The sequence below is a fragment of the Protopterus annectens genome, chromosome 7.part0 (genome assembly GCF_019279795.1).
Source record: "Protopterus annectens isolate FY-2018-M chromosome 7.part0, PAN1.0, whole genome shotgun sequence".
Lineage (NCBI taxonomy): Eukaryota > Metazoa > Chordata > Ceratodontiformes > Protopteridae > Protopterus > Protopterus annectens.
This window is the reverse complement of record NC_056739.1, coordinates 1,460,817,880-1,460,841,206: the sequence shown is the minus strand read 5'-3', so window position 1 is coordinate 1,460,841,206 and position 23,327 is coordinate 1,460,817,880. Positions and strand designations below refer to the sequence as shown.

General features: G+C 44.6%; 1 protein-coding gene across 1 annotated transcript in view; it reads right to left on the bottom strand.

Annotated features, from left to right (window-relative positions):
- The window catches only part of LOC122807077 (histone-lysine N-methyltransferase SETMAR), a 107,573-nt gene extending 84,455 nt beyond the window's left edge, over positions 1-23,118 (bottom strand). Inside the window, exon 1 of the mRNA XM_044078015.1 lies at positions 22,932-23,118. Coding sequence (XP_043933950.1) covers positions 22,932-23,060 — 129 coding nt within the window. The 5' untranslated portion in view covers positions 23,061-23,118. The remainder of the gene's footprint in view (positions 1-22,931) is intronic.
- Between the last annotated feature and the right edge of the window lie 209 nt (positions 23,119-23,327).

Below are 23,327 nucleotides of genomic sequence, written 5' to 3'. Positions count from 1 at the left end.
ACTCTGCAAGGATTCCGCGGAGTGTTAGTGAGGGGTTTTGTATAATGTAATCAGGGATGTAGTTCCAAATAATGGGGAATATCCCTGACAGGAATCTTCAAAGATGTGTACATGTTACACAGTATACCTTAAACACAGCTTGCATATATAGGTAGTTCTCCACAGAATAATAAACATGTGGAACACACAACCGCTGAAATGTGCGTTCATCACCCTTGCACTACCAGTGTCTGCTCTGAGAGGTAAGATATCACTGCCAGGATTAGAACACGCAACCATGTCCACATTCATCACAATAACATACCACTAAGCTACCGGAGATGTACCAATGGCAGTCGTGTATACTGACAGGATAAAACACAAAAGGTAGGAATGTGTTGAAATAGGACAACGGCATGTACACAATCAAAGGTGTATGTTTTATATATATATATATATATATATATATATATATATATATATATATATATATATATGTATATATACATACACATCATCATATATAGAGAGAGAGGGAGGGAGAGAGAAAGAGATATCGAGATATGGGGATATACATATATATGTAGATATATAGATAGGTTAACAACATCTACAGAACCATAGAGGTACATATAATGGGATACCTACCACATACCGACTGCTTTACATACCGACGCACGTAATCCCGAGGCTTAAGGTCCGAAAGAACACAGTACCGAAACACCAGATGCGCGAGGTGTAATCTCACAATGTTAAGGGACAGTTAGTCAGTGCTTCTGGTGTTGTGGTTTGGGTAGGTTACTTTGTGTACGTGTATTTCTTGGGGTGTAGTGTGTGTGTAAGTGTGTGTTCTGTGTGTGGTGTGTGTTCTTGGGGGACTGTAATGTGTGGTTGTGAGTTAGCTTTGTGAGTCTGTTTGCGCGACCTAGGATGTAGAATATTAAAGTAGGGGGTGGTGTGTGGGGCGCAGACACCTACATGGGGTGTGTAGGGAGGCTTGGCCACCTGCTCATATGTAGTGTAGGGTGGTTTGTTTGGATGTGTTGTGTAGCAGTGTGTCTGTGTGTGCATGTGTGTGTTCCATGTTCGTGTTACCTTTGCGAGTTACTGTCGATGTCGGTAATGTGGGGTATGGGAGTCTGTTCCAGGGACTGTGTGTGTCGGAATACTGTGCTTTCGGGATTCCGTAGGTCTCCCGTATACAGTGTTTGAAGTGTTCACATATGTGTATAACATAGACTATAGGAATCACACATTCCACCTCTACCAACCTTTATGAACAAAGGATATGGAGAGTATATGCCTATACACCATTACAAATATGTGCTATGGACATGAGCCAATGACAGTGTTACCACCTGTTCCACTTTGCGAGGGACACTCCCTCTTTGGGCGGTTGTGTCTTGACCAAATATATTAAACGTGGCAAATGTCCTGGGATTGTAGGACATAATTATGTCCCATGTGTACTGTAATAGTTGCATACAATAGTTTTTTCTGTATCTAAAGTACCTACATGGTACAGGAAACAGGATAAGCTACTAAACTGCTAAAAGAATAAGCTTATAATTAGGCAAGAAAGGAAAGTTCTATCCCTTGTACTGACCATGGATTTGTGTCCTGAAAAGGACCCACTATGGACATATGAAAAGGTGGCAACACTAGCCAAAGAGGGTCAGTCACCAACACAACTACGATGACTGCAAATACCTATGACAGAAATATACAGCTATCATGTAGTAACACGTTATTACATTCAGATATATTACCGAAGGGATTCAAGGACCAACATCACCTGCATGCTATACAGGAACCACATAATGCCTTAATGAATCAGCCTGCAAATACCATTGTATTAGTCCACAAAAGGATAGGTGTTCAAATAGGGAAGGAACCCTCACGCACATAGCGATTATGTATAAAAGCAGTTCCTACACACCTGCATTTGCTAAGCACACTCACCATCACCACCACACCCACACATATTACAATACAAACTGTAATAACATCACAAATCATTCACACACTGTACGACATCTGCAGAAGCCTTAACATACCTTGTCAGAGACACACTAATATGGCCCCATGTGAAATAGCGGCTGTTATACAATGGAACAGCTGCTGATGTAATAGGGTTTGTTTGCACTAATCCTGTTTCAGAGGGTTGTGCGTACACCGGGATGTGTTAGCAATTAGTGAGTAACAGCACAGTATGCTACACTTGTACACCAAATCAAGGTTGTCTGGTGAGCACACTGTACACCACATAACAGTTAATGCATAGTCATATGGCCTTGAGCTGGCCAAACATCCTTGCCAGACTCAAACATCTGCAGAAGTATCAGGTACAAACAAACCCTGCATAAGTAGCACTGTTCCGAAATATAACAGCTGTACTCATATGTAGAACTAAATCGTCTAGCCATTACACACAGTCCACGGGAGTCATGAAGCTAATATATCTCTGTGTGTCTCCATATAGCTGTTGAAATATATCTCAATAACACATCTAGGCCGTGTCCCTCAAAAGTAAGGCAAACGGACAACGCACAAAATGAGTACTCACTTATCCGCCACTGTTGCCATGGTATCGGCTAATGGAGTAGCTGCACAGCTGATGTGCATCCAATTAACTACTTTGGAACAGCAATTGGTGGACAGGATACCACGTTACCGATATGTAACTAGAAAAGGATGTGTTATCACACATTCAAACCATCTGTATATACCAGCAGAACATTACAAATAACATTGAAACACAAACCGAAAAGGATTGAATCAACTGTTAATGATACCTCGGGTTACTAATAAGGTATGCAGAACAGTCAGTATATGTCTGTGTATGTAGTACTATTCTGTAGTATTTAAAGTGCACACAATCCATACAATGGAAACTGTTATCTTGTAGTGATGTATTGTTGAGCATAGTAATGCTTGTAGTATTTGTGTGTACTGCTGTAGGTCACAAGGCAAACACCGCATACACCACAAGGGATGCTATACAAGGGCTTTGAACAGAAACACTCCTCACCAGCTGATGTCAGTGGCAGGGATGGTCCAACAAGTATGTGCTATAACAGGGGATAGTATATGTTGCTATATTGTAACTGTAGCCATATGTATGGATGTAATACAGAAAATAACATGTGGAAGGTTGGGCCACTGTGCAAGTATGTTTTGCATTGTGGGATATTGTGCCAATAACTGTGCAATGTACAGTATTGTAGGCAGATATGTATTTCAAGCTACATAGCATTACTGTAATGGCAGACAAACATTAGTTATGTCAATTGGCATTTACAATACACAATAACAGGATACATATGTCTTTTAGTGAGCCGACAGTTTACCAGCATGATAGCAAAGTAAAATGGAAGAGCTATTTAACTATCCATGCACATAAGACATGTAATATGTGCAAAGGTAGGTACTAGGCTGTCTTACCAAGGCTATCTGCAAGCCTAGCTAGCATGTGTTGTCTTTCACCACCCCCAGAGCCAATAGTTCCCTGTGCCTCTGTCCAGCACAGCCACTGCAGTGATCCCTGGGTACATGTCTGTTTGCCATTCACACGTCAAGGTTTCCCTTGAAGAGTGCTCGTGAGGGGCCCTGCCTGATGTACACTGGAATCACGTTCCAAAGCATAGGGAATGTCTGGGTCAGGAATCTATCCGTTCAGCACATCCTACTCATTGTTGTGGTTAGGTGTATATCCCTAGAGCATGTGGCTCTCAGGAGCTTCTGTTTAGGTGGAGCATATCCAGCAATACAGGGTTGGACATGGGCCTTGTATGTCCAGCAGAGATCACCTGTGAGTATGCGGTATGCAACTGAGTACAGCTGGAGTTTCGTAGGTTGGGCTGCATAGGTCATCTGTTTGAGGTCAGTAATCCTCTTGGTGTGGTACTGGTATGGTCTTCCAAGCTGTTGCAGTTGTCTTGTAAAGTATATCCCAAATGAGGTGTTGTATCCTTTAATGAGTCTGATATGACATGTGCAGAGTCACAATGGCCCCTCTGATCTGGATGCGAACTCATTAGAGATTAGGGGGGCCATGTAGAAGAATATTCTAACCACCTTGTCATTATGGGTATCGAAGGAGAGATTGCTATCTACTGGTGTTTCCGGATCCCGTATTACCTTTTTTGTATGAAGGGCACTAGCACCTATGTGGTAGTCCGCGGGTAATTAGTTATATCCAAAGGGGATGACTATGCACTTTTAGGCATTCAGGTTGACGCCATGATGTTAACACCAGGTATCCATCTCAGTGCGACCCTTCCAGAGGGTGTCTGTAACAAATGGGGAAACAATTGTGTCCCCTAGTTTGCAGTCGTCTGCAAACCTTTTCAGCCAAAGCCCTCCTGTGCTTGTCTGTACGTTAGAGAAGTATATACCGAACATGAGGGGTCCTAGGACTGAGCCCTGGGGGACGGCAGTTGTAACTGGTATACAGTCGGACCTAGGGTATGCAACTCCCACTGTGTGCGTTCTGTTCGTGAGCCACTTTGCAAACCATCACATGACGTAGGGGTTAATGTTCAGGCGGATGGGTATGTTGATAATACCAGAAGGAGGAATGGTGTTGAATGCCTATGAGAGATCTAGGTAGGCTGTGTGGACTTCCTTACCCTCATCTAATGCCTTGGTAACTGTCTCTAAGAATGCCACCAGGTTTAGGAGGCATGGTCCGGCCTTAACAATGCCAAACAGGGACGGATGGTGTTGAATGCCTATGAGAGATCTAGGTAGGCTGTGTGGACTTCCTTACCCTCATCTAATGCCTTGGTAACTGTCTCTAAGAAGGCCACCAGGTTTAGGAGGCATGGTCCGGCCTTAACAATGCCAAACAGGGAGGGGTCAAAGGTTGGGAGGTACCCAATGTCTCTGTGACAGTGATCCATGATATGCGCCATAGCCTTGCAGACCAGGCTAGTCAGGCCTATAGGGAAATAGGTCCCGTGGTCCGTTGTGGCACCACCTTTGTGGAGTGGGATAACTGTTGCGTTGTGCCATTCAGGGGGCACTATATCCAATGTGAGGCTATTATTGAACATAGTGCGTAGGTGAGGAGACAGTACGATCCGAAGTTCATGTAAAATTCAGCCTGGGATGTTGTCCGGTCCCATGGATGCTGTGATATTGCCTTTAGAGTGTGCAGCATTGAGAGGGATCTGCCAGGATGTTGCCAATATCAATTGTTTCTGTAATGTTCGTGCCTTTGTGCTGTAACTCAGAGCAGATCTAGTTGTTGACATCGAGGCTTTGTGGTTGTTGGTATTAGTTGCATTATAGTTTTCGTAGCTAGCTCTGGAGGATCTTATAAGGGATCTCACCTTCTTACTGAGGCTGGCCAGGGATCTCCTCCACGCATGGTATTGTACTCTCGTTTACAACAGTGTCTTCCTCCTGTAGTACAATATTTTTATGGTAGGGGACCACCAGATTGGTTTAGTTAATTATGAGTATAGCGTCCTGGTTCTGTTTGGGATAGCACAAGCCATGCACTCCTGTAAGTGCTTATAGAGTGCATTTGTGTAGGATTCAGCAGTTGTAACAGTACTGTCCATCTGCATGGGTGTCACAACTTCCACCACGTCTGCCTTAAGAAGCATGTAGTTGGCCTTGTAGACATATTATACTGTGGTTCCCTTAATGGGGGGTAGGTGCGGGATGTGGATATAAACGGTGTTCAGCACATGGTCTGATCGGACCAACAAGGGGTTGGCTTCACGTGTGGAGCACCAGTCACTCATGTTGGTAATGACTAGGTCTAGGATATTGTTGCCCCTGGTGGGTGTATGGATATGTTGAGTCAGGGCATTGGTGTTTATGAATTCCAGAAACTGTTGAGCTAATGTGTTGGTACACAAGTAGTTTTCCCAGTTAATGGTGGGGTAGATACAGTGAGGCTTATGTGATGAGTGTGGTGTTATGTGACTGTGTACCTTCTCCACATGACAGTCAGGGTCAGGCTTGGTTGGAGAGACCTTTACCTCAAGTTTGGCTAGATGAGTGCATCTCTCACAGGTTGCAGTGTTGGGTGGTAGGCGGAGAGGCTTGTCTGTGTACATGAGGCAATGTGTACATTGCCTCAAGATGTCCAGATTCATCAGATAGACAGGTGAGAACACTGGCAGTTGACTCTTGGACATGCCTGAATATAGAACTACATTCACGTAGATAAGTGAGGAAAGTGAGTACAAGAGCTACATTGCTCTACGCAAGTGAGAAAAGTATGTACAAAACCTGTTCACCCTTACCTGTAGGTGATGTAGACGATTGAGTGCTATAGTAATTACTAGCTTACATACTGTTTACAAGTCCTGAACAAGTGCTTAGCATGAATAAGCAATCCAGATAGGGTCTTGGATAATATAAAAACACAGCCCCCTCCCCCCAAGTACACAAGCATATATCCATGTACACCACAGGGCCCCTGTACCCACAACTATGAAGGTACAAGCTGCACTCAGTCTACATGGGACCTGCCCACATCACAGGTTGTATCATACACATATGGCAAAACAAGATGCTCTCCACGTACACATCATGTAAAACATAGCTCCATATCAGGTTGTGTACACACTGAATGGTGCACACCAACAGGTATCACAACCCACAAAGGGGGAGACACCACTGATAATGGTGATAAGTACTGCAGTACTACCCTGCTGTGTCTGGTCTGGAAGGCCATGAACCTTGATCACTTAAGTGATGTCAGCAGTACAGATGTAGATGACAGCATGGTTGATGTCACACTGCATATCATAACCTTGCCAGGTCATAGGACATCATCACCCATACTGTGTACCACCTACACTCGGTATACTAGATGTGCATTCCTATGTCACAGGAGCGTTTTGCAACAGGACTGCTGGCAGAAACAGCACTAGAGAAGGTGTCTGAATAATATGTGATCATCACACCAGTGGCAGCTACAGTATGTCAGGGTTAATGAATTCTATTCCCTCTCATTGTAGTTCATACCTCACAGACAAACAGAAGGCATCTGCCTATTGAAGTATGTGAAAGACTATGACCTAGGAGCAATAGCTGACTCACATTGTCACCCCTATGTTAATAACCCTGTACCCATGAACTACCACCTAGGCAGCGGTCATCAAAATGGACACTTGTGTGTGAGGGATGCAGCTGGGCAGTTGTCTTTCCTGTGATAGCTACGTCACCACACCTGTCAGGGAGTCATATGTCACAACCCTAATAATAATAGGGTGCCATTCATGAATATAGAGATTATTGTCCAGCCATACAGACCACTCAAGTGACCCATTCAGATCACATATTTCCTTTAAGGGGTACTGGCCATGTGCAGATGGCCTACACCAGCCTTCCCATTCCCCATCTCCACTACGTAGCATGATGCATACCCTGAATAAATCCATGTCCAACACAGTGATGTCGGACATGTTACAAGTACTCATCCTAATCTCGAACACATACTTCATGGACATCCACCTACCACATGCTGGACAGATCCTTGTCCCATACACTTGACATAGACCTGCCATACTATGCATTCCTGTCCATCAAAGCTGCACATTGCTCCCCTCTCAGACATGGTGTGATGACCGCATGGTATATGTATCATTAACCCTGTGGATCAGTAATGTGGCACTGCTCCACCTGGCCCCACAGACCCGCCTGTCGGCTACTGCCAGGTAACCTTTCATCCTAGATTCATACATGGCCCATGGCATATAGCCCACTAGTTGACTTTGACTGTACATGCCATAGTTGATATCCATCCCTGCAAATACCATCTGGCTAGCCAGTGTCCAATGTATATCATATGTGCAACAAAGGTGATGCATGGCAGGATGCTGAATCGCTGTACAGTGCTGTGTAGATGTATATGGCAGAACACATACATGTAAAACCTTATGTGAGCATGTCTGCAGGGTCACAGGTCATGACTGTTAAGGCAGTGTAAGTCCTTATATGTGACATATACACTGCATCAAGGTCAACTGCATTAATGTGGACACATCCAGCCATGTGCTGATAACAGACATGCCCACATCAAGACAGCAACCACATGGGAGTATGAGCAATGTAATCAGGTGACACACACAGACATATATGGTGATAATATCCACTCAACATTGAGTGTCACACGTATGGGACACAAACACGTCAGGGTTATGTAGGTTTGCAAATAGAACAATTTAAACTGAATTAATGCAATACACATGTATGTTCAGCTGTAGCTCTGTATGTCTCTGAGGTACTGTGACCTGTCTCCATCATTATGTCTTCCAGGTATGCCGCGTGCAAGCCTTCCCCCTTTTACACGCTTGGAGGATGAGGCCCTCATCCCATACCTACTCGATAATCACGACATCCTGTTAAGCCATGTGCCACAGGATGCACAGCAGCGGGATGCCCTGTGGATGGAACTTCGCAGGAGGGTTAATGATGTGGGTGGCCACAACCGCACATACCAGCAGGTGCGCAGACACTGTACAGACCTCATTAGACGGGCGAAACAGCGTGCAAATGCAATTGCCAGGGAACAAGGTGCAACAGGTGGTGGACAACCAACCCAGCCCCCACTCACACGTACCGAGGAGCTACTGGCTAACCTGGGGACACCTGCAAAACCATATCCACAACCCATACCCGATATTGTGGAGGTGGGTGTCTCTCAACCACTGAGCCTGGAGTTGCCTGCTAAGTCAGTACTGCACCTGTAACAACTATATTCCATATAGCTGCATGTGTCACTGTACAATATGTAATGTAACATCATATGCAAGGCATGTATATACACATGCTGCATACTATAGTATGTTACTCTGTGTATGCACACATGTGCATACACCATAGTATAGTCTAATGTACTGGTGTATGTGTTATGCACATTGCTCCCTGTAGCCTTTATACAGGGGTGGATTCTGCTCATACTGCTGTGTTACTCCTATTTAGGTACCTCTGGCGTTCCGCTGCGACAGCAGCCTGTTGCAGGTGAGAGTGTTATTATTTATCAGGAACCGTAAAATGCACAAATCTATCTGCCATGTGGCCATTTACAACATGTACACATAATGTATGGTCCTGTCACAATATACAGGTCGGACCTGTAATGCATCACAATTACTATCCATGTGCCACACTTGCAAACTATGTGAATCATCTCACCGACATGAATCCTCACAAACTTTATTGCCAGATGTGTTGACAGCTATGCATACAATGGTGGAGGTACTGTTCACTTTAGGAACGTACAACAGATCTGATCTACACATGTGGTGAATGCAAACAGTACTACACAGTCGGTTAGAGTATGGCCAGCACACAGGTTTCACCGGTGTGGATCATAGCCCTGCTATGAATGTCACACAATGTGATGTGATATCTTGATATGTCCATGACATCTATTGGCCTGGCTGCTACACTGCCTACCTAACCTGAAAACATACCTCACATACCACCCTTTACCTGCATAACCCTGTTGTCAGAGGAGCATATATGTCATATGGGACAACACAGACATGTGAAATAGATGCCCATCACTATAATTTGAACAACACATGTACACACATGGCCATGGAGGATGGCCAGAGACATGGAGCAACACACACAGTAGAAGTGTTGTGCTTGTGTGTACACCCTGTCGTACAATGGCTACACATGGTTCGGCCATGGCCTTTGTATAATGGTCATAATGTAGATATGTAGATGTGGAACACTAGACATCCTACAGGCCTGTGCACATCTTGTGTAGGCGTAACATCAATCCACCACAGAGGATGTGTTGAACATCTTGAGGGTGTTGCAACATGACAGCAGTCACCTGTACAGTATCAACATCAGGCCACAGATACAGTACATTCCTGTTGCTGGTGATGGACATAAATGTCACACTAGCTCCTTTTGTGTGTGTGTGTGTGTGTGTGTGTGTGTGTGTGTGTGTTTGTGTGTGTGGTACACAGATGTCACGTGGGACATGATGTACAGATGTGTACACCATGTCTGCCCATAGTTGCCAGGCTGCAGCAACATGGTTGCAGATGTGCAAGGGCGTCATCCGTATACCCATCAGTGACCTGTGTCACAACTTCCACATCATGGTTTAGTGTGTATACACCTCAGTGACGTGGGTCACATTCCACATTATATATGTATTGTATCTGAACACAGTCATGGCTATGAACCCTGTTTGTAACTCATACTGTACAGCACTAGAGACTCCTCATGATTCCCTGCAATGGCCATGCACATCAGCTAAATTTGCAGTATATCTGCAGGGTGGGCAGACAACACTGAATTGGTACACCACTGCCCACTGTATACTCGACAGGACACCATTGTGTTAAACATGTATGCATGTCATTGCACACGTCAGCAGATCACGTTATACTACATGTGATTATCAAGGTCATATGCCACACATCAGGCAGGTGTACTGTTAACCTGTGCTGGTCCACATGGTGTAACACAGGGATGTATGCTAACCACTACTATGATTGTGTAATTTGCATGCCGTCTGTTATCACACATGCATGCTGTTGTGTGCAACCTACGGATGTATAACTACCACTATTATTGTCTGTATTGCATGCCATCTGCCGTATCACATGCATGTTGCATGCCTTCTGTCATATCACATGCGTGTGTGTGTGTCTATTGTATAGATTGTAATGTACAATTCTTATCTGCCCTCACAGGTGATGTGGGTGCATTGCCCTCCTGCGGTACATCAGATGTTAGTGTCCCCACCGACTCTAGCCGTGATGATGAACATATGATTGGGTCACAGGCAGAGTTGTCAGGGCTGAAACTGTGCCACTAGTTGCCATTCCATCTATATCCACCTCATCCCTGCAAACAGATCCCATACCTGCACATACCCCATCACCAGTGGCCATAGAGGAAGGACAGTTGGCGCATGGTAGCTTGGAACAGAAAAGTGTGGGGGCTATGGAAGGTGTGCCTGCACACCATGGTGTCAGCCAAACTATTGGTGGTGCCCCACACAGGCACGTGGCCAGTGCTGCTTGTAGGAGGACCTCTGGCCAACATGCTCCTGCACGACAGAACACAGCAGCTGGTGTCACCAGACACATGTTTCAGGCTGTAATGGAGGCACAGGCACGTGCTGAATGGTGCAACAGAGAAGATCAGAGGCTACAGAGGGCTGCTGTCCATTCTTTAAACAACAGCATCCAGGCAATAGTAAATGCTCAACAGCAGATTGCTGATGCTTTGGATAGACGGTTGGGTGACATGGTTGGAGTCCTTGACCGTGGCATGACAATCCGCTAGCGTGAGCTGTCTGTGTTGGAACATCTGGTAGGAGTGAGGCGTTGGGCACGTGGACGTAGGCCTGCTACATCACCTGTGTCAGGTCTACATGTACGAGCTACCTCACATGCTCGCTCCCATAGTGGCGGTAGCAGCAGTAGAGCATCTGGTGCTGTGCTGTCCACACCACGACACAGCAGGCCACATGCACGTGGCCCGGGACGGTCCCAACAGGGACATGGTTCCTGTGGACTAGTGACATCAGACAGTACCCAATCTGCACCTCTGTCTGGTAGTGCCCGTGCAACCCCTGGCAGGCACAGGTCACATGTCCGTGGCCGGACACCGTGAACTGTAAAACCTCGCCTGTACAGTCTGCAGCTGTCAATAATACCCCTGTGTAGGCCAGACACATGGGAGAACTGTGTGCAGACATACAAGCACACACTGGACACATATGTAGGGCACCGTAACACATACATGCATAACATCCACACACGCCCAATCAGATCAAAGGCCCAAACCCACACACATGATGTTATCAATGGTACAGCCTAGGCCTCTGGCAAACATTAACACCCTGTGCATATGATGATGCCTGTGCCGCATCCCTGACATCCACACCATCAGTGCAGGGACATGCTCATATGGTCTGATGCACAGGGTGGACAGACTAGGATGATATGTGTAGTTTACAAATATTGAGGACTGTTGACAGCGAGCAGATATACCATGTAGTACAGGTGTACAATACTGTTAACAGTATGTGTCTTGTGTAACAACAGTAAATGCATGTTGGTCATGATGTTCTGCTGTCCTTCTTCAGGTCTAATTGCACGTGCCGGTGGATGTCAGTGTTTGCAGTTAAGTGCCCCATATGTCAATGTGGACTACTCACAGGTATGTATGAATATACCAGCATGCACCGAGTAGCTGCCACATAACAGTGAGAATGTCTCATGTTACAAACACATCTACCATTCCAAGAGCATGATAGCTGTGTATTAAGCTACTGTGGCCACAGACGTGACATCCACAAAGGGTGACATCACAGCTACAGTTACATGGAGTGGTGAGGTAAGAGAGTGGTCTAGCTGACTACAAGGGTAGAGGCCAGTGGGAAGTGTGATGCCTCAATGGGAATCAGTAATACACGTTCCCATGACAGGATGCCAACACGCAACTGCACCCACACACTCAGGTATTGACACAAATGTATTCAGTGACAATGTAACACACACACACAGCTATACCGACACAGCAGCACACAGTTGCTACTGGTGGGATGAGGACCCCTGCCTATGTGTAAATCATCATTACAGTACTGTGCACCTACATGACGCACCACAGAGAATACACATGTACAGGTAGTCAGTACGGCCTAAGATCTGGGACATCAACATGGATAGCTGAATGCATCTCTTGGATGGTGGGAGGAGTCCTATCAGTTCAGTATGGTAACATACATCCTCACCCCAGGGACCAGTCAGCCCTACATACACACACTGTGGCATTCAGTAATTAATACACCTATGTCATGCACATACAGATACCTCACATGTGTGAGATACACGCCCCTGCCTATGTCCTGCTTTATACATTGCAGTCTGTACAGATGTGTACACTAGTGTACAGGAGAGTAACAATTCAGATGTATTCCCCATAATATGTGACAGATATGGACACACACGCAACCACACATGCCAGTACTGTGAATCTCAGATCTGCCTAGCTCATGTTATGTATGTCAGACGTACAGTAGTACTGCACGGGTTACAAACTGTACTGACGCTTCCTGTGCCAAAAGTGCTGATATATGCACTAGGGACGTCATATCTATTAACAGGTGTCAAATGATTTACCTTCGCTGTCACCCTGTCCGCTGTCTAAGTTGTGTGTTATGTCCTTCAATTAATGAAACCATTGCTTACTGGTTACACATGGTATTGTAGGACCACTTGTGACACACCTGTGAGCTGTCCACTGCAAACATCCGTCTGCAAAGATGCCTTGCCACTTAGTTATTTCAACACAACTGTCCATACCTGTGGTACATCTTTCTGTACATTCAGCATATCACCAGATACAGTTGGAAATGTTGAGGCTGCACTGCAGCTGCATGATGTACTAGGATACATGTCACCTGCATACATCAGCAACTGCACACGCATGTTATCTGAATGCACCCTATGTGTACAGGTGTGTAGGTCCTACAATCCTGACATTTGGTCATGTTTGTAGGCATTGCAATTGGTGGATATGTGTAATAACATACATGACACATGGACTGTTGTATGATATGATGGGTGACCAGTACAGAGGGGATGTTACCCCTGTCAACATTGATATCACACCTTATGTACTGTTAGCATTCAGCAGCCATGGACCTACATTCCATGTGCATGTGTGTAATGGCTGTAGCCACCTGTTTGCACAAAGGACTACAACAGCTATGCTATTTACAGGTATGTTGTGTGTGTGGCATGTACATACGCAGGGCAGGTACATGTATGTCATATCCATACATGAGGGTGTGTACTGGTGTACAGCAACAGATATCTGCTAATGGTGGACAGTACTGAGGGCCCTTGGTATGTGTACAGCTGACCTGGTCACAGACAGTGGTATCATTGCATTGCATAACACATAATGCAACTGTGTCAGTACATGTGTACTGTCTACAGTTGATGTAGAGCTTAGTACAGTACACAGGTCAAGGGTCACATGGTGGTGTACTCGTCTGTCATACATGTATGGTTGCGTGGTGGTGGTCCGAGGGCATGGTGGTGTCTGCAGTTTACATCCTAGAATGCAGCATGTGACACTGTGTCCTGCACATGGCTCATCTGTGATGCCTTTTGTGGGGGACCGGTCAGTACATGTGAGTGGCCTTTATGTATGTGGGTACACCACCTGGAGCAGTCCGTACTTGTGTTATGGCCCACATGTCTGGTTCCGAGGTATATGGTGGTAGTGCTAGGTTCTGAGGTATATGGTGGTAGTGCTATTGTGCACTACAGAGACATCAGCCAGGTGTTCCTCACTGCACAGATCTCAGTACTCCCCATTGTTGGAACTACAGTGGCCGGCTGTGAATATGGACGCTACACATCTAGCACTGGTTAGCATAAGAAAACAATGCAGTTGTCCTGTAGGTGTATGGGAGTTAACCTGTGTTTAGGACGTTTGCCTTGGAATGGCACTGTGTGGGCGGATAATATCCACACTCCCTTGTATCATGGATGCATGTGATATGTGACAAAGGCCTGCCTACTGTCAGCCATGTCATTCCAGAATGACAGCAGATTTGTAAAAGACCGGTGTCAAATATATGTAGAGCAGCATTCCCGCTAACAATGACAACTACCAACACCAGAGCCCATTACAATGTGTTCTTTACTTCTACCTGTAATAGCATGGCCACTGTGGCCCTCCGTGTTTAGCATCAGCATCCCAGTCAGCCCTGTGCTACTAGGAGTATGAGCATGCCCAGTATATCCTTGTGTAGATGGACACATAGTAGTGCATTCCGACCAGCCCTGTGCTACTAAGTGTGTGAGCATGCCCCCTGTGCTACTAAGTGTATGAGCATGCCCAGTATATCCTTGTGTAGATGGACACATAGTGCATTCCGAACAGCCCTGTGCTACTAAGTGTGTGAGCATACCCAGTGACACCTTGTGTTGGTTATGTGTCTCTGTGTATGGGCATGGCCACTGTTACACCCTGTACAGTGGTAGTAGTCATCCATTCCATAGATGGGCATACTCCAGGTCAGGATGGATTCATACTTTAAACACACAGGTTCACAGGTATGTACATCTTAACTGCCAGCATCCCTGATGTCCGCATTCCCAGACGGTCATAATGACAGCCTTGACATGTGTAGTCTGTGTGACGCGATTTGTATATATGTAGTATTGTAATAGTAATCTGTAAATAGGCAGGTGTTCCATACCCGACAATGGCGTGTGTGTGTATGTCTGTCCCCGTTTGCCAGTGGACTCTAAATTGCTTTTAGACTGGCCACACTCCATACATTTCTTATACCCACTGTTAGCAAGGCTGATGATGTCACCCATCTACAAATACACCTCTGGGAGGGCTGTGTCCCAGTAATCTCGGTAGCGCGTTCTGTAGCTGCGTAATGCTGTAGTGTAATAAAGTAGTTAGGTCGGTGTTCTACTCCCACACTTGCCGTGGGTGTGTGTGTGTATGTGTGTCTCCCCGTTTGCCTGAGGACTGAGTAATACCTTTATACTGCTCACACTCCATACATTTCTTATACCCACCATTAGCCAGGCCGATGATGTCTCCTATCTACAAATACACCTCTGGGAGTTCTGTGTCTCAGTAATCTCTGTAGCGCATTCTGTAACTGTGTAATGCTGTAGTGTAATAAAGTAGTTGGGTCGGTGTTCTAGTCCCACACTTGCCGTGTGTGTGTGTGTGTGTGTGTGTGTGTGTGTGTGTGTATATATATGTGTGGGTCTCCCAGTTTGCCTGAGGACTGAGTAATACCTTTATACTGCTCACACTCCATACATTTCTTATACCCACCGTTAGCAAGGCTGATGATGTCACCCATCTACAAATACACCTCTGGGAATGCTGTGTCCCAGTAATCTCAGTAGCGTGTTCTGTAACTGCGTAATGCTGTAGTGTAGTAAAGTAGTTATGTCGGTGTTCTAATCCCAGACATGCCAAGTGTATGTGTGTGTGTGTGTGTGTGTGTGTCTGCCTGCATCAGAGAAGTACAGTGCTTTGTAATATTCGCTGTAGCATGTGCCCTAAATGTGTGTTGCTGCATTGTGATATGGTAGGGGTTTGTATACAGGACATGGCAAGTGTGTGTCTGTCAGAGCCTGTGTAGAGGTGGCCATGATTGTCTTACCATTGGACATGTTTGGGAGCGGGTTTTGTTGTTTTCCTATACAGTATCTGTCTTATGACACATTGGCCACCTCACGAGGAGTACAGCCATCAGTCAGCCACGGCACTGTGTTGGCAAGCCATACCCATACATCTGGCAAAAGGGCTGGTGAACTAAGTATGCAACCCTACTAGTACCCGGTATATGTCCGGCACCCATGTATCATGCACATACAACCTTGCCTAGGATATCCCACTATGTTGCTAGTAACATGCACATTGAGGACAGATAGGCATGCTGTGACCGCAGTGGCCTGCAGAGGACATGGCACCCTGTACAGTGGTACAATTGGCACATATACGCGGACATTGTGCCTTCACTATGTTCCACACTGAATGGCTGCAACATATGTGGTGCCATCATATGTGATCCACTAAGGCCAGACAATGCTGTACACATGTGCCCTGTATGGACCTATGCCACTGACACCACGGAATACCTGTCCATTCCATGCATGCAGGTGCAGAGCCGACCTGCTCATGTTTCGCCACACCAGGCCAGTATTGGCATATTGGGGTATTACAGGCTGTGTACACTACATGTGTCTGCCAAACCAGGTACATCTCTACATGTCACTGCACAGTATTGTGGGACATGCACATCCCAGCAATGTCCATGTGAGGGACTATCAAACACAGACATGGCATGCATTGCAAAGCTATGGCCCTACACATTGGTAACCAGGATGTCAGCCCAGATATTGCAGTACCCATCTGTGTGGGACATTGCAGACACTACACCCCTGCACTGCACACCACTGTCGGGTGATGCAATGGCAAGGATTACCCCTCACCCAGCCTTGTACAGCCATCTTGCACAGACAAACACTACACACCCATGGAGCAATGCATACTTGCATGACAGTACTGGCACCCTGTGTCTGCGTGTGGGTTGTGATGCCCCCAACTACAGTCACTCCCAGTATAAACCTCGTTGGCATACCAACAGTTGTCAAGCACTTTCACATGACCTAGCTCATTGAACCTCCAGATATCCCTTGTGGTGCATGTGGTCCTGTGCATTACTGCGGTGTGGCAAACTAAGTAGTTACATTGTGTATTTGCCGCCCTGGCAAAGGTGTCAATGCATGTACATTAGAGTGTGGTTGTGGTGACAATGGCATCCGTTCACATGGACTAACATGTGCCACACCTAATGTATGTCTACTATATCTGTTGCAGATGGCACTCACTCACCTACACGCATGTTCTTACATTACTGCAACATGCTGCCTCTATGGCACATGTAGTAACGTCATGCACATGTAATAGTAATGAGTAGTCAGGGGTATGACCCTGTACTATTCAGCGTGTGGCAGATTATGGTTAAGTCTTGAAGCCCTTCCCTGGTGTACATTGCCTGTCCCGCACACATACTCTCTGGTGGATGTAAAGGTGTACACCTGCACAGCAGCAGCATGTGAATTGTAACACATGGAAATGGTCAGGTGATGGCCTCTGCACTTATTGCAGTCCTCCTCTAGCTGATTGCATGTGGTACAGCTGTGATGGTGTTCCTATAGCCATCCGCATGATAAACACAGTACACTATCTAGGGAAAGATGTTATTATCTGGCCATGACAGTCGCTGTGAGTGGTACCTGGATGTGGTGTTCTGACACGGCATCGCAGATGATATCTGGATGTACCTCAATCATTTTCAACAGTGAGAAATAGCCTAATGACAGGAGGGTGATGTGCCACACAACTACAGCATGTAAGTGTAGCTATGCTGCACTGAGACTACTGCCTAACATGTGTGTGGTAATGGCTATTCTGCATGTTAAAATACAGACATGACAGTACTCTGTTCATGAGGGAACGCCATCTGTAGGGCCATCTGTGAACAGGTCAGTGTGTACAACCATTTGTTTCCTGTGTTGCACACTGAACACACTTCTGTGCACAGCAGAAGCATGGTGTGGGGATTGCAGACAGTACATGATGATAGGAATGTGTTACTGCCATCGCATCCCTGACTGGACATGTGTCACATGAGACAGTGGTATGACTGACACTGTGTGGGATTCCCAGTGATAAGCCAATGTTGGCTAACTGTTCATAGCTGCGGTCATATTTCTACTACACATTGTACAGTTGCCATGCGGTACATATGCAAGTGTTGTGCTGCCTCTGCAAATGTACACAATCTGTTGGGTTGCTGGTGATATCTATGCATACTTTTGTAGGTAATCCTGTATGCTGTTGTCTATCACTAAGCCATATGTGGGTTTAAAACGCAACACCATAGGCCAAATGGGTTGGTAAGTCCCGGCAGATCCTCCTGTCCCACTTCAGCTGACCATGGCACCGGGCACCAGTACATCTGGGGCCCAGCCATTAACATCAACCTCTGTTGGCTATGCACCACCTTCTGGTGGCTCCACCACTGAGGATGGAGCATGTCCCCCTTGGGAGCGGGACCAGACAGGTACATATCTGCTGTCGTGCAGTCCCGGACATGTTTCGTAAGTTGCTCCCTAAGGGGTTACAAAGCCAGATACGCCAGTTCAAGGGTGGAGTATCACATTTACAGGATGATGCTGCCTTTTCTGGACAGCCCCCAGCACTGCCTCCTTTGCAGCTGTGTAGGTGCAGTGGCAGTTGCCCATGGCTGGAGACCTCCGTCCCACTGTTCCCATGGGCTTTTGAATGCCAAAGACCCATCCCCATCCAGGGTGTATCCACCCCCCCCCACGTGTCATATACCAACCCTGTAAGCTGTCATTTCTGTGCTCCTACCTATCCTCCACGGCCATACCTACACTTCTTCCCCAACATCTGACCCTCACCTACGGACACATAAGGCCATTCGGCTCCTAGGACACCATCTGCCCTCTACATAGTTGTCCATTACACACACGTGCGCACTGGACACATGAAACCCTTGTAATATGCATCATAACAAATTTTTGGTGTCCCGCAAGGAACGTCGCTGTCCATGTTTAAAGTGTAGACCTTGTAGATCTCTCCCACTGGTAGTTTTCTGCTGGTGGTCTGGGAACCAGTGTTGTATTTACCTTTATTGCATGTCTGTATGTCTCACTGGCCTAGCAAGGGGGGGGGGGGTTGGTAAGTAGACGTTTGTTGACCCGTAACTGCTTCAACATAACCTAGTTATATACATGTGTATCTCACTGTAACATATATATTTACATTAATATATACAGACATATCTGCATATGTATTCATACATGGATATTCATATATATATATATATATATATGATTATATATACATATATATATATATATATATATATATATATATATATATATATATATATATATAATTATATATATGTACATCAGTGTGTCAATACATTCCCTGCTCATACGCACTTACACATGCGTAATGATGTTTATAAGTTTCAACAGCATACTAGTGCCTTATTCATTATAACACCAACACACTCCAGTCATCTTGTAACCGGTATGCCGCACGTTATACAGGACAGATGTTGCTATATGTTCATGTACGGATTTCCGATGGTAATTGGAATGTGACAGTGTGATTCATCCCATCCTCTTCTGCACACACTATTAGTCCATGTGCTGTCGATGTTTGTATGGGCACATTCCTATTGTTTATGTCAACAAATGGAATGCATGTGTTACAGAATTTGTATGTCAACATATATTGTTTGCATGCGAGTATGCATATATACCCATTACGACCTAGCTGACCTCCACGGGGCGGTCCATTAGAACCGGCCCATCCAACCCTGGCATGCCTGGATCCATAATTGCATACCTATAGTTCCCCTACCTGCCACTACTCTACAGCTCTCATCCTTACTGTGGACGCAGGTGGGATATGAACACACCCCTACACACTGCCCACTCACCCTGTGTCAGGACACATGTCATACGTTGTGTCAATCCATGTGTTACCAGGCTTGCACAACCTACTGTTCCGTGTACAACTACATCTTGGTCTTAACTGTGTTACACCCATCAACTGAAGGCTCTACATTTTTGGTGTCCCGCAAGGGATGTCGCTATCCATGTTTAAAGTGTAGACCTTGTAGATCTCTCCCACTGGTAGTTTCCTGCTGGTGGTCTGGGAACCAGTGTTGTATTTACCTTTATTGCGTGTCTGTATGTTTCACCGGCCTAGCTGGTGGGGGGGGGGGTGGTGGTAAGTAGACGTTTGGTGAGTGGACCTCCCACCAACATATGCCCAGTCTAAACAAGTCACCCGTAACTGCTGTAACATAACCTAGGTATATATATATATATATATATATATATATATATATATATATATATATATATATATATGTGTATTTAACTGTAACATATATATTTACATTAACATATACAGACATATCTGCATATCTATCATACATGTATATTCATATCTTGCTGTCATATATATATATATATATATATATATATATATATATATATATATATATATATAAAATGTGCGTATATATCTCCATATACACACACACACACACACACATCAGTATGTCAATACATTCCCCGCTTATACGCACTTACACATGCGTAATGATGTTTATAAGCTTCACCAGCATACTAGTGCCTTATTCATTATAACACTGACACACTCCAGTCATCTTGTAATCGGTATGTAGCACGTTATACAGTGGACAAATGTCGCTATATGTTCATGTAGGGATTACCGATGGTAATTGGAATGTGATAGTGTGATTCGACCCGTCCCTCTTCTGCACAGCCTATTATTCCATGTACTGTCAATGTTTGTATGGGCACATTCCTATTATTTATGTCAACAAATGGAATGCATGTGTTACAGAATTTGTATGTCAACATATATTGTTGTCTGCATGTGAGTATGCATATATACCTATTACGACCTAGCTGACCTCCACAGGGCAGTCCATTAGAACCGGCCAATCCAACCCTGGCATGCCTGGATCCATAATTGCATACCAATAGTTCCTCCACCCCACCCGTGTTAAATTTTCAGGCATAACATCCATTATCCACTTGTTATCACAGCCATGACACACCTTTACACATTTCCCACCTTTACACATTTCCCTCTCCAGAGCTTTTGGGGCCCTACACACATTCTGTCCCACCTCGTGTATTCACAGGGTCTCCCGCCATGTATATTTACACATACGTGCCTTTCCTGGTGTTATGGAATATGGCCATTTGCGCTTTCCAATTTTTGGAGGTCCCAGCATGGGACTACATTCCGCCTGTGTATAAAGTAGACCTAGCATTTCAACAATGTTACTCCCAGTGGTAATTCCCTGCCTGTGGTGTGAGTAGCGGTGCTCTGCTCACTCCTGGGCAGCTTTTTATGACACACGCTGAAAGCACTTTACAATACCAACATTGCTCTTGATTCCCTTCACATCCCTTGTGTATGCTTTACTGTTAAACGTCCATTCTTTATATATATATATATATATATATATATATATATATATATATATTTCTCATGTATGTAGATATATATCTATACACACGTGTGTGTGTGTGTGTGTGTGTGTGTGTATATATATATATATATATATATATATATATATATTAATTACATCTGTACATACAGACATACATTTCCTATGCTGGGAGCTGCTTACACCCGCACAGGTGCACTCGCCTATGCTTACTGTGCGTTACATATGTTTACTGTTGCTTAGTTATGCTTATTTGTGCCTTATACATTATGACAATACCACTTTGATCGAAAGGAATTGGTTAATAATCCCATGCGATACACACATTCACCTTTACACATTTAAATGTCGGCTTTACAGCAGAGCAACATTAATTCCACAAGGAAAATGATATGTGCTATTGTCGACCTTGAACCGTGAATGCCTTTTCGTTAGGCGGATGCTCTAACCACTACACTATTGGTGTTCTGCCTCATTTATATGTATACCCATGGTGCATAGTTACCCGAACCCACACCTCATCACTTCACTTACACAGCAGGCATCCATTTACCTGTTGGGAAAAACGCACTACTACACATGCGTCATTCCCTATTCCCTACTGCTCTGGACTCGTGTAGCATGTTGACTCACTCTGAGGATATTTAGACCCCTACAGCCTATATACACATATACACATATATATATATATATATTTATGTGTATGTATATATATATATATATATATATTTACATATTTATGTGTGTATATATATATATATATATATATATATATATATATATATACACACACACTTATGCAAAGATAACAGTCACTACCATGGAAGATTAGATTAGACAGAAACTACAATGTAATATTATTTAATCCAGTGGTCAACGCTAAAGTGCTATTTTTCAAGATCTTTGCCAAAAAAATCAGAAACAAGACCAATAATGCGGTGTGGGCGGGGGTTTCAAAGATCCCAAATCAGGGATTATTTGTAAATATTTCTTTAATTTACAAAAAACGTCAACAAGACAAAAGATTTTACATCAACATGCATTTGCTGAAGAAGTATGAATAATATTTTAAATGTTGCTCTTATAAACTTGCTAAACTATGTTTTGCATTACCAGGGATGGATGCATTTTTCTGAAAGATATTCAAGTCTGAATGCATGTCATGCTCATTTGCCAGAAAACACACACCGTAAACGGAACATAACAAAATATGAGGCAGAAATCTGTCTATTCTGTGAAAATCTTAAAAAGTTTTGTCAGCTAAATATTAAAGATTATCTCCTGAAATATTTTAATTTAACCCCCGATAACAACAGAACTGGACTGCAAACATGATTTTAGTTTGTCGAACCTTAAATACCGGTATATTCAGATCCCCGCTTTCAACTGGCACCGGAATGTTTTCCAGTCCACAACAAATATCCAAACACAATGCGGTATCAGTCCCGGGAACCTGGCTGCTCCGTTCAAATTTTTCCATTTCTTGGTATGACAAATAGCACTATTGCACGCTCTTACTTTTCCTTTACTTCCTACGTTTACTCCGTTACGTGAAGCTCAACCCCGCCCCTTATCGCAACCCCGCCCAGTCTCTTTGGCATTTATGAAGGAACAATAAGCAACTGCTAGAAAAAGTTTGAGCCTTATATTTTATTAAAGTTCTGTCCTGTACGGTTATTGTGCGAATCCAGTCCGTTGATTAAAAGAGAAGTCAGGGGTGGAGAATATATACTTGGTTGTGTTTGAG